This window comes from Pollicipes pollicipes, unplaced genomic scaffold, assembly GCF_011947565.3.
Source record: "Pollicipes pollicipes isolate AB1234 unplaced genomic scaffold, Ppol_2.1 Scaffold_2555;HRSCAF=2994_pilon_pilon_pilon, whole genome shotgun sequence".
NCBI classification, from domain to species: Eukaryota; Metazoa; Arthropoda; class Thecostraca; order Pollicipedomorpha; family Pollicipedidae; genus Pollicipes; species Pollicipes pollicipes.
In genome coordinates this window covers 21119066-21134968 of record NW_023596136.1, presented here as the reverse complement: position 1 = coordinate 21134968, position 15903 = coordinate 21119066, and the positions used below count along the sequence as shown (strand labels likewise).

Below are 15903 nucleotides of genomic sequence, written 5' to 3'. Positions count from 1 at the left end.
GGGGTGCGGCGGCTGGGCAGTGCGCGGGGTCGGGGCGCGGCGGCCAGACAGTGCGTGGGCTTGGGGCGCGGTTGCCGGACAGCACGTGGTCTCGGGGCGTGGCGGCCGGACAGCACGTGGGCTCGAGGCGCGGCGGCCGGGCAAGAGGGCGGCGGTCGGACGGCACCGGTCTCTGGGAGCTGACGGCACAGCTGCTGCCGAGCTCCGTGTTCCTGCAGGTAGACGACAGCTTGCCTGTCCAGTCTCACCGGAATCGTCGCCCTGTTTGTGCGCCATCCGCACAGCATCACTCCCTCATCGCCTCGCACCAGTCTGTCCATGGTGAATAAATAAACGAGCCTCACGTGTCTGGTGGACGGTACGCGTGGCCTGCTGGGCCAGCAATCGGCCTGCAGTCGAGTGTTTCGGTCGGCGGCGGCACCACCGCGGTCACGGCACCATGACGGACGACCAGGAGCCGCTCGTCAACGGCACCGCTGCCCGTCCAGGTGAGCCAGCGGCCCGTCCGGCCCGCCTCCTGCGACACTGACGCGCTCTGGAGCCTGAGCTGGCCCTTCGCACGCATGTGAGGCTCGATGACGGGTGACAGTCGGAAGCCCGGCCCACACCGACTCCGTCACGTCCAGGTGAGCCAGCGGCCCGTCCGGCCCGCCTCCTGCGACACTGACGCGCTCTGGAGCCTGTGCTGGGCCTTCGCACGCATGTAAGGCTCGATGACTGGTGACAGTCGGAAGCCCGGCTCACACCGACTCCGTCACGACTCAGCGGCCCTCCCGTGTTCTCTCCCGGTCCGGTGAAGCAGGCGTCGGTGCGGCGTGGCCTGGGCCGGTTCAGCTGATGTACTTGCGAGCCAGCTGTGTCGCGGTGTGCCCGGCGCAGCTTCGGTCAAACCCATGCCGGCCTCAGGCACGTGCCAGTGCGTTGTGCCCCTGTTCGGCAGACAAGCGCCTGTTCACGCCGGGCCCGCTCAACACGCGACCGGAGGTGCGGCGCGCCATGCTTCGCGACCTCGGCTCGCGGGATACGGCGTTCGTCGACACGGTGCGCCGGATCCGGCGCGGCCTGCTGCAGCTGGCCGGTGAGCCTCAACCCCCCCCCCCCCCGCCTGCACCTGCTACGCCGCCAGAGTCGCCTGACGGCACTGCTGTGGAAAGGGCTGATCACCTGCACGATCAGCAGCGGGAGCAGTCCGCCCGTTCTCCAGGCCTGGATCCTATTGCCGCCATGCTCTGGAACGGCGGTTGTTTTCAGTGGCTTGAGGCCTGAGCGTCGCGCGGAGCGCCCACTCTCGATCAGGCCGGCAAACATTCAGCACACCAACGGATACTATGCAAACAGCTCATTATAGGGGCAGATAACCGACACGAGCCCGGATTGTGTTGCGAAGACATGTTGTATAAAGTCGGTCTAAAACGTCCAAGATGGCGCATGGTCGACCAGCCCGTTCGCAGAGACCTCACAGTTTAATCGGCACAGCTTGCAAAGAGTCGCGTTTTTGTTGCTGACGGCAGCATTCAGCATGCTCACATTGTTACCTATTGTGGGGCGCTCACACGCGACGGCGGGGCGCACGTGTCCGGGTGACAGCCGCTGCCTGCACCCGACGGTCGCCGTCGGATCCCCGTCTCAAGTTTAGGTCAGAGCGCGGGGTGACGAGGTCCAGCGGCGCCACGTGCCTTCCGGCTGGCGACCACGGCCTGTCAGTCAGATGCCGATGCCAAGGGCACAGGGGCCATCAGGATCTGGCGCCCGAGCGGCCGACGGTCTGGGGAGGACCTGTGTTGGAGAGATGCAACTCAGTGGCGGGACAGGCGGACAGCTTCGAAACAATAAGACCGTGGCTGCCGACAGGCAACGGTGCAGTTTTTACATCCCTGAACTGGCGGTCACCGGGCTCCGAGCATTTTTAGTAAAGCTGCGAAACACGTGCTCCGAGACCGAGCTCTTTGCACCCTCGCTTATATGGGGGTCATGCACGGTCCGAAGAGGACACCGCCAATGCTCGTCCGTGCTCGACGCGACGACACCTCTGACGACACTGTCAATGCCCACGCCTTTGTGATCCGGCTCAAACTGTGTGCGAAACGCCAAGCTTGCGAGCCGTGGAAAGCGCGGTTACAGCCCACGTCCGGTGAACGGCAGGGGGACCAGAAGATAAACAACCGAGATCAGCAAGATGATGTAAGGACGCATCTGGAGTTCGATGTAGCAAACACACTCGTGTGGAGGCCACACGAGTACACCTGGAGTGGCCTGGGCTGCCTCTGGTTTGCACACGATATGCACCCGAGCAGTGACGCAGGCAGCGGGGCACAGGGGACACGTGCCTCCCCCTTAGGACTCGAGGTGCCCCTCGGGCCCGTGAGGACCGACAGCTGTGGGCTCGAAGCGCTGTCCGGGAGTCGCAATACGGGGCCTCGACCCGCATAGCTGAACCTTAAAATGCTGGCCTCTTTGTCGACCACACACCGCCAGTATCAAACAGTTGGCTCCGTGTCGGTGTGGGCCTGAGGGCCACTTCCTGAGCATGGAGAGGTGCTGTAAAGGCTAAACCGTTCCATTATTAATCTAAAAATCGCACTGGTCAAATGTGCGCTCGGACTGACTTCTGGGCGTACGAATTGGTGTCTTTAAGCGTCCAAAGGTACTTCTTTCAGGTGCTTCGTCATTTTCTTCCCCTGTTCGCCGTCACCAAATGCTGGCCGCAAGATGAGCACTACGCGGCCTACGGAGACTGCAACGCCGGTCGTCGGGCTTTTGCTTGAAGACTTCCGTGCGCACATGTTCAAAACTATGCCAAGTAATTTTTCACTATTCGGTTCTGGACCAAGGCTGGACATTGCCAGACAGACATGGGTTCGCCACGTTGACACAAATTTTTGGCGCCGTTTCGATCTGCAATCCACGCTCACAGTGTCTAATATTTCTGAAGAACACTAGCGCCGGCGGTTCATTTCTTGCAGTCTTTAACACCTGGTTGCTTCAGTTGATTAAATTCAAAATACATACTCAATTGGTTAAAAAACATACTGAATCTTCCGGTGGTTTCCTGCTTCTGTTCTAGCTAAGGAAAACAAACAAATGAAATAAAGACTCATCCCCCGAAATGACAGGAACCATATTTGCTCTTTTTTTCTTGGAGAGGCTTCCACCACCAGGAGTCTATTTGTGAGTCCTGTGTCCCTTCCCAGTTGCCAAAGCTCTGGCTGCGCCCCTGCATCCGAGTGCCCGGCCCTTGAAAGCTCAGGCCAGCATGTACTCTGTGCTCTGCTACTCCGTTCACAGACCAGTGGGGCGGCCGGCTGGGCTGTCCGGTGGAGGGTGGGCCTCGGGTGACCCATCCAGTGCAGAGTGAGCCTCAGGTGGTCCGTCCAGTGGAGGGTGGGCCTCAGGTCACCCATCCAGTGGGGCGTGGGCCTCAGGTGGCCCTTCCAGTGCAGGGTGGGCCTCGGGTGACCCATCCAGTGGAGGGTGGGCCTCAGGTGGCCCGTCCTGTGGAGGATGAGCCTCAGGTCACCTATCCAGTGAAGGATGAGCCTCAGGTGGCCCGTCCAGTGGAGGTTGGGCCTCGGGTGACCCATCCAGTGGGGGGTGGGCCTCAGGTGGCCCGTCCAGTTGACGGTGAGCCTCAAGTGACCCATCCAGTGGAGGGTGAGCCTCAGGTGACCCATCCAGTGGAGGTTGGGCCTCAGATGGCCCGTCCAGTGGAGGTTGGGCCTCAGGTGACCCGTCCAGTGGAGGGTGAGCCTCAGGTGACCCATCCAGTGGAGGTTGGGCCTCAGGTGACCCATCCAGTGGAGGTTGGGCCTCAGGTGACCCATCCAGCGGAGGGTGAGCCTCAGGTGACCCATCCAGTGGAGGTTGGGCCTCAGGTGACCCATCCAGTGGAGGTTGGGCCTCAGGTGACCCATCCAGTGGGGGTTGGGCCTCAGGTGACCCATCCAGTGGAGGTTGGGCCTCAGGTGACCCATCCAGTGGAGGGTGAGCCTCAGGTGACCCATCCAGTGGAGGATGGGCCTCAGGTGGTCCGTCCAGTGGAGTTTGGACCTCAGGTGACCCATCCAGTGGAGGGTGGGCTTCAGGTGACCTGGCCGTTCCTTGCCGGCAGGCGTGTCGGATGACCAGTTCACGGCCATCCCGGTCCAGGGGAGCGGCACGTACGCGATCGAAGCGGTCCTGCAGACGGTGTCACCCCGCGAGGGAGCGAAGGTCAGACGGTGTTACACCGCCAGAGGGTCAAGGTCAGACGGTGTCACCCTTCCATGGGGGCAAGGTCAGACGTCACCCCATAAAATCCCAGGTCAAGGTCAGAATGTGTGATCCCGCCTGGAGGTCGCAGTCAGACGGCGGCGGCACCGCCCGCGGGCCGGACAGGCTCATGATCTCAGCAAGCGCACCGGCAGAACGCCTGAGGCAAAACTGTCCAGTGCTGAGCATCATTCATTTGTTTCAAGTGATGGTCAAGGTCAACAATCAAGGTCAAGACAAATGCCATTGATGCTTTTATTATGGTAGCGTTTGTCCGCAGTGTTGCGGTCGAAGACTTCTGCAAACGCACCAATTTATGCAGTGTTCGGGTTGGTTAGGTTTGGAAAACTCCCGTGTGAAATCAAGATTTTCCGGTGGGTGTTCAAACGCTCTCTGGTGGGCATTAAATCACACCCTCGCTTGCATCAGCTGGAAAACCAGTGCCGGCAGCAATACCGCGTGATCTATAACAGACCGCGCATAACGGCGGCGTTGCACTGTAGCGGGGCGCGGGTCCGGTCGGGTTCACCCTCCCGTCCGCGGGGGCCAGTGGGCGTCACCCTCCGTTCCGCGGGGGTCAGTCGGCGTCACCCTCCGCTCCGTGGGGGTCAGTCGGCGTCACTCTCCCGTCCGCGGGGGTCAGTCGGCGTTACCCTCCCGTCGCGGGGGTCGGTCGGGGTCACCTTCCCGTCCGCGGGGGTCAGACGGCGTCACCCTCCCGTCCGCGGGGGTCAGTCGGCGTCACCCTCCCGTCCGCGGGGGTCGGTCGGCGTCACCCTCGCGTCCGCGGGGGTCAGTCGGCGTCACCCTCCCGTCCGCGGGGGTCAGTCGGCGTCACCCTCCCGTCCGCAGGGGTCAGCCGGCGTCACCCTCCCGTCCGCGGGAGTCAGTCGGCGTCACCCTCCCGTCCGCGGGGGTCAGTCGGCGTCACCCTCCCGTCCGCGGGGGTCAGTCGGCGTCACGCTCCCGTCCGCGGGGGTCAGTCGGCGTCACCCTCCCGTCCGCAGATGCTGGTCCTCTGCAACGGCGCCTACGGCCGGCGTATGGAGCAGATCTGCCGCACGGCTGGCATTGCGTGCGAGACGTTCAACCAGTCGGAGGAGCAGGCGCTGTCACCGGCCGCAGCTGCGCCGCTGCTCGCCGCCGGCCCGCTCTCCGCTGTTGCTATGGTACACTGCGAGACCAGCAGCGGCGTGCTCAACCCTGTGGCTGAGCTGGGGCGACTGGTGCGCCAGCTGCAGCCCGGCGCCGCGTTCATCGTTGACTCGATGAGCGCGTTCGGGGCGGTGCCGCTGGACCTGGAGGCGGCCGGCGTCGACTACCTGGTCAGCTCGGCCAACAAGTGCATCGAGGGCGTGCCCGGCTTCGGATTCGTCATCGCTCGGCTCGAGCGTCTGAAGCAAACCAAAGGTTGGTTTGACAATCCCGGCAGATGTTGTGTTAAGTGCTTTATTCCGCATAATTCTATTTGCGTTCTTACGCTGCGTCTGACGGTCTTCCCTATTGTTTAACGCCACAACTGAGCGCATTCCCCGCTTTCTCACGTCACGTTTGACCTCTGTCCCATTACCTCGCGCTACGTCTGACCGTCTTCCCTGTTATCTCGCGCTGTGTCTGACTGTCTTTTCTACTGTTTCACGTCACGTTTGACCATCTTGTGTTGCGCTACGTTTGGCCGTCTTCCCTGTTGCCTCGCGTCACGGTTGACCTCTGCCGTCTGCCCCGTTGTCTCACGACACGTCTAACTGTTTTCGTTGTTGTCTCACACCACTCTGACCGTCTTCTCTACTGCCTAAAGTCGCGTTTGGGCGTCTTTCGCGTTGTCTCACGCCGAGTCTGACCGTGGCCGCAGGTAACAGCCGCAGCCTCAGCCTGGACCTGTTCGATCAGTGGGCAGGGCTGGAGCGCAGCGGCCAGTTCCGGTTCACGCCGCCCACGCACGCCCTGCTGGCGTTCGACTGCGCGCTGCAGGGGCTGCTGAGCGCCGGCGGCGTGGCCGCGCAGGCGTCCCGCTACCGCGCCAACAACGTCATCGTGAAGCGCGGCCTGCGCCGGCTGGGCTTCCGGCCGCTGGTGCGCGACGGCGACGACTGCTACATCATAACGTCGTTCCTGTGTCCCACGCACGCAAACTTCTCGTTCACGGAACTGTACCGCCGGCTGTCGGCGCTGGACCAGGTCATCTACCCGGGCAAGGTGACCGACGCAGACTGCTTCCGGATCGGGAACATCGGCGACCTGCACGAGCCGGATATGCACCGGCTGGTGGACTGCGTGGAGACCGTGCTGCGTGACATGCAGGTACCGATCCCGGTCACCTACGGCGACCCGCAGTGAGACCGGCTCTCCAGCACCGCCGTCGTAGGCAGCGTGCCGCACGGAATCCGACCGAGACGTAACACGGCAGAGCGGCGATTAGTGGCGCTTGTATTCCGATAAAGTGGTCGGTGGTGATTGCTGGGGCGCACACGGAGAGCCCGGTACCACGCACCGAGGGTCCGTAAGCAAATTAATTGCACGCGTGTGTACATCCGGCGGCTGGTTTCAGTGTTGAGCAAATGTTAATACAACTGGTGAACATCAGACGTCCCGACGTCTTCGTGTCACCATTACACCATTCATTTGTTCTGTGCCACACGTCAGTAATCAGCACCGGTGGCTGGTACGAGTCCAGAAAAAAAATACTAAATGCGTTCAGAGACCTCTCGGCGCCTCGACCGTTAGCACCACAACCAACGCTGTGGCTATAAAAAGATAGCCACAAGAACCGCGAAGACGAGAAGTCTCGAGATTACGTCGACAGCGCTCGCGAGACAGCATTCGCCGCACACGAGGACTTCCAAGCGCACAGCGCCCGCGTCTGGAGCCACTCGGAGCCTGGGCGGCCTCTCCCCATCGACGCCGTCACAGGGACAGCTGGAAGCCAGATCTCGACGAGAACAGAGCGGCTGGCGCTGGCGCCGCCGCCCACATCACAGACTACTCTCACATCGAACAGCCAAACACACAGGCAAACGGACACCGCACTACCTGGGAATCGCATAGCAGGTGGCCGCGGCGGCCTTGGGTGGGGTGTAACTAGCAACCTAAGCCTGGCCGAGGGGGCGGGGGTCTGCCTCCTGTGAGGTGGGCGTAATGTTATACATCAATGGCATAGTTTTACCTCTGGAGCACAATTTCACACATCTGGGGCGTAATGATACGTTGCGACCTCAGAAACACTGGCGTTCCACAGCAACTAATGCACCAGAACACCAAAGTAACGGATGCTCTATCCACGGCATGAAGTGCCCACCATTAGAGAAAACTAGCGTTAGGCAGGTAAGTTCACTGAGTAATGCTTTGACATTGTAAATCTCTAACGCTGACAATGTTCCCCTGCGACAGGGAGGTCAACTATTCATTCGCGTCATGTACGAAACCACGCGTTCAAGAAAATTGCTTGTTTTAGAGCTTCGCACCAAAAAATAATATAACAAAATAAAACCAAGTTTTGCTGTCAAAGGAAAATGGCACACAGCACTAACAACGGGACCTACGGACAGGGCAAAAAGACGCGATCCATGGGCCATGCCTTCTGACTTAGGTGTAGTTTTACACGAACGCCAGCGCACTCATGGATCGGTGCAAGGACCCATCCTCGCCGCCTTCCACCTCCACATACACACACACGGACACACACACCATTTTTAAAACAACATCGTGTCTAAGGATGTTAACGCGGCTACACCCGGGACCGGGGTGGGGCGGCTCGCCGCCGGCTTGTAGCGGCCTCACCAAACCCCCGCGAACGACAATCGAGACTAGGCCTCCACTAGCGTTCATAGCCCAACAGTGCCTCGGCCACGCCGAAGTAGTAGACCATCTGGGCGATGCCGAACAGCGGCGCTATGACGATCATACGACAGGCGCCGCCCTTGAAGAAGGCCCGCACGCCCTCCTGCTTCATGATCTTGCTGGAAACGGAGGGGAAGACCGTGAGCACAGAGGTCATACTTCACCCCAGATCGAAGCGCCTGTTGTGCGACAATCCACCGGCAGCTCAACCATGGGCGACATACGGCAGTCAGACTGAATACAAAGGGCGGCAGTAAAAACTGTCACAAGTATCCACTTAAATGGCGGGCTGTTCTCATCGCACGCGAGATCTCCCTGCTTGCAATCCAAGCACTGCCACGCTTCAAATGCGTCCAATGACTTCAAGCGCCACGACAGCCTCAGCCCAACTATTCTCATGTCATCCTATCGCACAACGCAACCTTGACAAACACGGACAAAACGTCTACAGCCGCCACGAAAGACGGTCACCACGCGTTGGAGAGCCTGCGAGCGAGGCTGTACCCAAATACTTACAATTATAGATCGACATAGCCACGGCGGGGAAGCATGCTGCATTTTGCAGAGCTAAGACAATGAAAACACATTTTATTTAGGCAGCGGGTCTGGAGGGCACCAAGACTGTGCCCAAATACTTGCAACGATAGATCCATAAAGCGCTGGCGGGGAAGCACGTAGCATTTTGCAGAGTTAAGACAATGAAAACGCGGCAATTATTTAGATAGCGGTCTGGGGGGGGGGGGGGGAAGGGCACCACTCACACGAAAGCATCGGCGATGCCCGAGTACACGGCGTCGCCCTGGCCCTTGTTGATGACCTGCAGCCGGGTCTTCACCACATCGAACGGGTTGACGGCCAGCGCCGACAGCGAGCCGGCGGCGCAGCCGGACAGGAATGAACACCAGAACACCGCCTCGCCTGGCGGCACAGGTCGCGTCAGCGCTACAGCGCCGCCTAATCCTACCTACCCTACCTAAAATCCTACCTTGCGTGGCGGCACAGAGCACACAGGTACCGCAGCTTGGCGATACAAGCCGCCGATTACCACACCATCTGGCCAGCCAGCACAGGGCCCGTGTGCGCGACACAGCCTCGCACACAGTCCTGGCGGCGCAGGCCTCGTCAACGCCGAAACACAGTGTCGCCCGACGGCACCGACTATGTGATCACCAGACCACCGTCTGACCAGGCAGTAGACGCCCTGCGAGCACCCTGCTCCTGCACCGCCCCCTGCCCAGAAACAACCGACGACGAGAAGAGAAGCAGAAATGACAGAGCCCACACACGTGAGCTATTGTGCCCCGTAACCCCAGCTGCTGGCAACTTGTCGAAACGGATCGCTCTGGCATGCAACGACCAGAAAGAAGCACATTACAGTGGGGAAACACTATATCGGGACTCCCGTCAGAGCCACGAGGGCAAACGACAACATACCTGTTGCATTGAACAAACACTTCTTGGAAAGCAGAGACATTAATCATAAACGCATGTGACCCATTCCTCGACAAAGCCACCGGCGGGCGGGCCGACGCTATACCTCGCGCTTCAGGCTTCGAAGATATTACCCTCCATCAAGCTGGATTATGCCCGGATCGTACCGTCTCATTTTAAGAAAAACCGAGGTAATGCAACGGTCGGCGACCGGCCTATAGCGTTCTTGGCGTTTCGGAGACAACCAAGCAAGGGTGGCTCTGGTGGCCTGCATCTCAAAGGTAAACCAGAACAGCAAATTAGACATTGCTGAACTCGCAAAAAGCCTGTGTATCTCTTGACTCAATCATATATGTTTTCACGTTTATTGCTTAATCCCTTCGCGAGCTTGTCACGCAATGTACTTCCACCTTCGGGGCACACAATATGTCATTTTTAAACGACAAATAGGGTGGAAGGCGAGGGTCAAGAAACTGTGTTTTTTTCGTGCTTGTAGTTTACATTTCAAGTTCGGAGTCCAAGGCCAATTGTGAGCCGATGTGACATGCCATTAAGTTCATGTCGTTCAACCCGCAAGACAATGGATTGAATTGCGCACACCTGAACATCTTTTAACTTGCAAAGATCCCTTGCGTCAAATTCATTCTGTCAGTAAATTAAGCTGTGTGAGCGTTCATTAAACAGGCCCGGTAAATCTAGGTCCAGACGTGTTGTTGGCTCTCTGGTGTAATCACAGTAACCATTACCAACAAATATTCAAAATAAACATTGGTAATCAGCATTTCAGGACGAAGACCATTAAAAAAGATGTGATGACACTACGACATTAAAAACACTATGCTCGCACTCACAACGTGTTTCGGTGTTCGCATCTCGCATGTCGAAGACAAACTGATGTGGTCTTATTTCACCGACAGCGTTGAAGGTGTGTTTACATCCTGCGACGCACGAGTTAAAGACTGCCCGGATCACGACAGCGCTTCAACAGCTTGTGAGCTGGACGCCACTGAAGTGGCCTGACGCATCCAGCCAACTCGGCCGCAGCGGACTCAGGCGGGCCGGCCCACTCGGCCGCAGTTGACTCAGGCGGGCCGGCCCACTCGGCCGCAGCGGACTCAGGCGGGCCGGCCCACTCGGCCGCAGCGGACTCAGGCGGGCCGGCCCACTCGGCCGCAGCGGACTCAGGCGGGCCGGCCCACTCGGCCGCAGCGGACTCAGGTGGGCCGGCCCCACTCGGCCGCAGCGGACTCAGACGGGCCGGCCCACTCGGCCGCAGCGGATTCAGGCGGGCCGGTCCACTCGGCCGCAGCGGACTCAGGCGGGCCGGCCCACTCGGCCACAGCGGATTCAGGCGGGCCGGCCCACTCGGCCGCAGCGGACTCAGGCGGGGCCGGCCCACTTGGCCGCAGCGGACTCAGGCGGGCCGGCCCACCCGGCCGCAGCGGACTCGGGCGAGCCCACCCGGCCGCAGCGGACTCGGGCGAGCCGGTGTCGTCACCGCAGTTACCTGAGCCGTCACCCTTGCGCGGTCCCAGCGCATTCAGGTGGGCGAACAGCGGGAAGTAGACGCAGCTGAAGGAGACGTCCCTGAGCATGGTGGCGGCCGTGCCCCGATACAGGCCGGTGATACCGCGCGTGCGCAGCAGGTCTAGCGTGATCTGACGCGCCGAGACGCGCGGCGCCGCCTCGCCCTTCCCGGCTGTGGGGCGCGCAGGGCTGTGTCACAAGGGAGAGCGAAAGGGGATCAAGATATGAGGAGGAGACGGCGAGGGAGGGGAAGGTAAGGGGAGGAGAGAGGGAGAGGAAAAGGGAGAGAGACAGGGAAAGGGACAGGGAGGGGAGAGGGAGAGAGTGAGGGAGAGGGAGAGGAGGGGAAGAGGGAGAGGGAGAGGGAGAGGGAGAGGGAGAGGGGGAAGGAGAGGAAGGGGAAGGGGAAGGGGGAGTGGGAGAGGGAGAAAGTGAGACGGAGAAGGAGACGGAGAAGGAGAGGGAGAAGGAGAGGGAGAGGAAGAGTGAGAGGAAGATGGAGAGGGGAGAAAAAAAGCCAGAAGAAGAGGGAGATGGAGAGGTACAGGGAGAAGGAGAGGGGAGGGAGAGTGAGAGATAGAGGGAAGGGAGAACGAGAGGGAGATGGAGAGAAAGGAATGAGGGAAGTAGAGAGGCAGGGGCAGTTTGGGGGGGGGGGGGGGGAGTACGCAGGGAGAGCGAAAGCCGTACACAGCTCTGTCAGCCGCTTCTACCGGCTGACTGCAGTGTGAAGGGCATCGCACATGATTATTGGTAGCGGTGCACGAAGACGACACAAAGAGCACCTTGATTGAGGATTCAGACGTTAGGGTGAACTTGGCTGGGTGCCCTTAGTTTTGAGTAACACAGCTAGGCCTGCCACACGTCTAGGGCGCCAACAGTATAAGTTAACAGGGTTCCAGTGACCTACGATATATCGAGGGGTGCTACCATGTCACACAATATCAAGCCAGCACATCATTGCCCGACCGCGCCCCGGGTCCACCCGGCGCACTCACACACAGGCCCCCGCCAGCTGCCCGCCTGTGATCAGCCACTGGTCAGCCCCAATCCCCACTCCGGCGGGTCCCACGAGGCGCTGGCTCCCCGCATCTGACCGGCCTTGGCCATGGCGGCGACGCGTCCCGAGTCCTGCAACTGGATCTTCAGCAGCTCCAATTGGCGTGGTCACGATGATCTGGCAGAAGCCGGCACTGCCACCGGCCGCCATCTCTCGCAGCAGCGTCAGCTTCCTGCGGCAACGCGACAAAGGCTTGATTCACACAACGCGCGCCATGGGCTCGGTTCACTACGACAACACACGAAACGGGCTCCGATTCATTACGACAAACGCACGACACGGGCTCGGTTCGCTAAGACAGCGGCGCGACACGGGCTCGGTTCGCTACGACAGCGCACGCCATGGGCTCGGTTCATTACGATAGCGCACGGCGCCGTGTCGGCAGCCCTACCTCAGGCGACACATTTGTCAGTCCATGTGCGGCGGCGTGACGCTCGCGGAGGACTGATGCCCGCAGCGATCAGGCCCCGGCTACCGGCTGCGCACAGGTGTGTTGTGACTGGCGCCTGTGTATCGCGGGCCCGTACGTGACCTGCCGCACGCAGCAGGCTGTCCGTACTGAGCCCCCGCTGTAGCGTATCGGTGGGGCTGGCCACCGGCTGCGGCTGCTAAGCACTGACCCCTGTTTGTTGGCGTATCGGTAGCGGAAGAAGTCGTTTGGCCGCCCAGGCTTAATGGCCTTCTCGGGGCGTGATGAGCACGATGTTGACGGCTGAGCCGCGGGTACATGCCGAAGTAGCCCTCCGGCACCGGTACGTCTTCTTAAAGCAATCGAACCTGGCGACCACACGCAACCGGCAGTTGCACAGACGCCACGCGGCTTCCACTGAAAACTTAAGTCAGCAATCGTACTTTTAATATGCATATAACCATTTATATAGCCACTCAAGTACAGAAAACGGGGCCACGGAAAAAGATGGTGAATAATATGTGAACACGCCGGTTTTAATACGTTATTCTGATACCAATGTACTAATAAGTTACTTGTGCAGATACATATTTACATGCTCCAAATTTGTTTCCGATTAAGACGAGCAGCCACGGTCCTGTATTAGCAGCCAGTACATTTCACCGTGTTATATACGCTGCAGGAAGTAGGGCTTACATTGAGTTGTACATTCGCTCTCCATTTGGGCCAATTTTTTGGTTTTGCAGCCGTGTCTTGACTAAGTCCAGCGGGAAGACACAGGTGACACCAATGATGCCAGCAATGCCTCCATTGACTATCTTTGGTACCAACCTGGGAAAATCATTCATGGTGTGAGGCAACATATCGGGACAGAGCTGGATACGACATAACGAACCCACAACAACAAAACATCAATACAAAAGAGACGCACAGGCAGCACCACCAGCAAGCAGACTTCTCCACGAATACTGCTCGCAAGATATGGCCACCTAGCAGTTCAAGCCAGCATTCTGAACAACCAAACAATCTTAATCTGAGGTACTTGTTAAAGCATTTGTGAGGAACGTTTTACATGTAAAATGTCTAAAAATTATGTTGCTGATATTCGTTTCGATAGAGGCATGCAGAAAAACAGCAACACATCGATCTCTTCTTTTTTAGCCTGAGGCAGTCTTAAAAGTGTAGGGCTTCTATGCTGAACAACATCCATAGAAATTGGTCTCCCATCCAGATAAAGTGAATATCTGACTGATGTGGCAGAGAACGCACAGGTGACAACATAAGGATACACACGTATTTAAACTGCTGGTGCGCAGTGATGTCGTCGTCATCGTCATTGGGGCTTTACCATGCACTCGCTACTGAGGCCGTATGGCGTCGCCTGCCTCACCCTGGCAGGAAGAGCGGGCACCACGAGGAATCGAACCCCGTACCTCTGGCTTCCCGAGCGCACAGTGGTTAACGCAGACGCGTTAACCACCCCACTATCTGCACCCTGCACGAAGCGAGGTACATACAAGCGGTTTTGCCTCGTCCGCTGCGCAAAGAAACTACATCAGTATCACCGGTGGGCGCCGCCTTCAACGACACCATAGATCACATATCAGGAGCGTTACATGCATCCCCGTTCCATTTCCAATGTGTCTACTATTCAGAGTCCACCCGGCCCATTAATCGCGTGGCGCTATACAGGCACTCGGGATATAACAAGACTTCACCGTCGCCGGGAATCAGCTGTCTTCAGCAAACGTGGATCAACAACTCATCACTGCCCAACTAATGCAGTATGTTCTCAACAGCTGACTTTGCACAGCTTATTTTTCCAATACTGGCGCTACGAAGGTAAAATGCTGGCAAAATGTGGCAAACGCGAGTGAGTGTGTGCAATTGCTTTGCCCTTTCTGGCACGCTGGCGATGGCTCCGATGGGCGCTGCCGGGCACCTGTCCGAGCGAGATGCGCGCTGCCATCAGGCTGCTATGTTTGTTTGTCAGACAACGTAACTGTTGGCGGAGAACCAGCACGCCGCGCTTCCCGGTGAGCACGGCGGCCTGTCAGGGAGCCATTCTGTTTCCACACCTTACGATTGTTCTCCTCAAATTGTGCATACATCAGCCAAACGCCCGTGCGCTGGGAGCGCGACTCCACAGCCCCACGTGGCGTGCGCTGGGGGCGTGACTCTGCAGCCCCACGTGCCCGGGCGCTGGGAGCGCGACTCTGCGGCCCCACATGCCCGTGCGCTGGGAGCGTGACTCCAGCCCCACGGCTGTGCGCTGGGAGCGTGACTTCACAGCCCCTCATGCCCGGCGCTGGGAGCGCGACTCCGCGGCCCACGTGCGTGCGCTGGGAGCGTGACTCTGCAGCCCCACGTGCCCGTGCGCTGGGAGTGTACTCTCACGGCCCACGTGCCCGTGCGCTGGGAGCGCGACTCCACAGCCCCACGGGCGTGCGCTGGGAGCGTGACTTCAGCCCCACTGCCCGGCGCTGGGAGCGCTCTGCGTCCCACGCCCGTGCGCTGGGAGCGACTCCACAGCCCCACGGGATGCGCTGGGAGCGTGACTCTCACCCCCATGCCCGGCGCTGGGAGCGTGACTCTGCGGCCCCACGTGCCCGGCGCTGGGAGCGTGACTCTGCAGCCCCACGTGCCCGTGCGCTGGGAGCGTGACTTCACGGCCCCACATGCCGTGCGCTGGGAGCGTGACTCTGCGGCCCCACATGCCCGTGCGCTGGGAGCGTGACTCTGCAGCCCCACGCCCCGTGCGCTGGGAGTGTGACTTCACGGCCCCACATGCCAGTGCGCTGGGAGCGCGACTCCACAGCCCCACGTGCCAGTGCGCTGGGAGTGTGACTCTGCAGTCCCACGTGCCCGGGCGCTGGGAGCATAACTCTGCGGCCCCACGCGCCAGTGCGCTGGGAGCGTGACTCTGCGGCCCCACGTGCCCGTGCGCTGGGGGTGCAACTCCACGGCCCCCACATATCTGACAGTGCCCTGAGAGCGCGACTCCACGGCTCGCACGTACTCGTGGTGGGGATACTGAATCCCCTAATCCTTGCCAGCAATGCACAGCAGCACAGACATCTGCTGAGCGCTCTGGAAGGCTTCATGAAAAGAAGCGACCGGAATTTGTTCAGTTGCTCAGCTAAAACAAGGTATCTGCTATATGTTCGGGGTAGTCGTATCAGACACCAGGCGGCACCATATTGTGATCAGCACTGGTCGGCGTGCGCTCAGTCCCGGCTTCTGACCATTGTGGTCAATCTATGCAGACGCACAGCTCAGCCAAACGCGCAGCGCCCCCTATGTATTAACACCGCCCGGCATTCTGAGCTTCATCTGCGAACGGCAAGGCGTTCGTGTGCAGTTGTGACACCCCCTTTTCTTTTGTTAGCAG

The 15903-nt window shown here is 59.6% G+C and overlaps 1 protein-coding gene and 1 pseudogene across 1 annotated transcript; one reads left to right on the top strand and one right to left on the bottom strand.

Moving 5' to 3' along the window:
* On the top strand, positions 1–6869 carry LOC119108520 (2-aminoethylphosphonate--pyruvate transaminase). Its single transcript, XM_037232099.1, has 5 exons — positions 1–488; positions 941–1078; positions 4109–4209; positions 5256–5658; positions 6101–6869. Exons 1-5 carry the CDS (start codon positions 440–442, stop codon positions 6583–6585), a joined length of 1176 nt encoding a protein of 391 aa, XP_037087994.1. The 5' UTR covers positions 1–439; the 3' UTR covers positions 6586–6869.
* On the bottom strand, positions 6659–13367 carry LOC119108527 (mitochondrial glutamate carrier 1-like; annotated as a pseudogene).
* Between the last annotated feature and the right edge of the window lie 2536 nt (positions 13368–15903).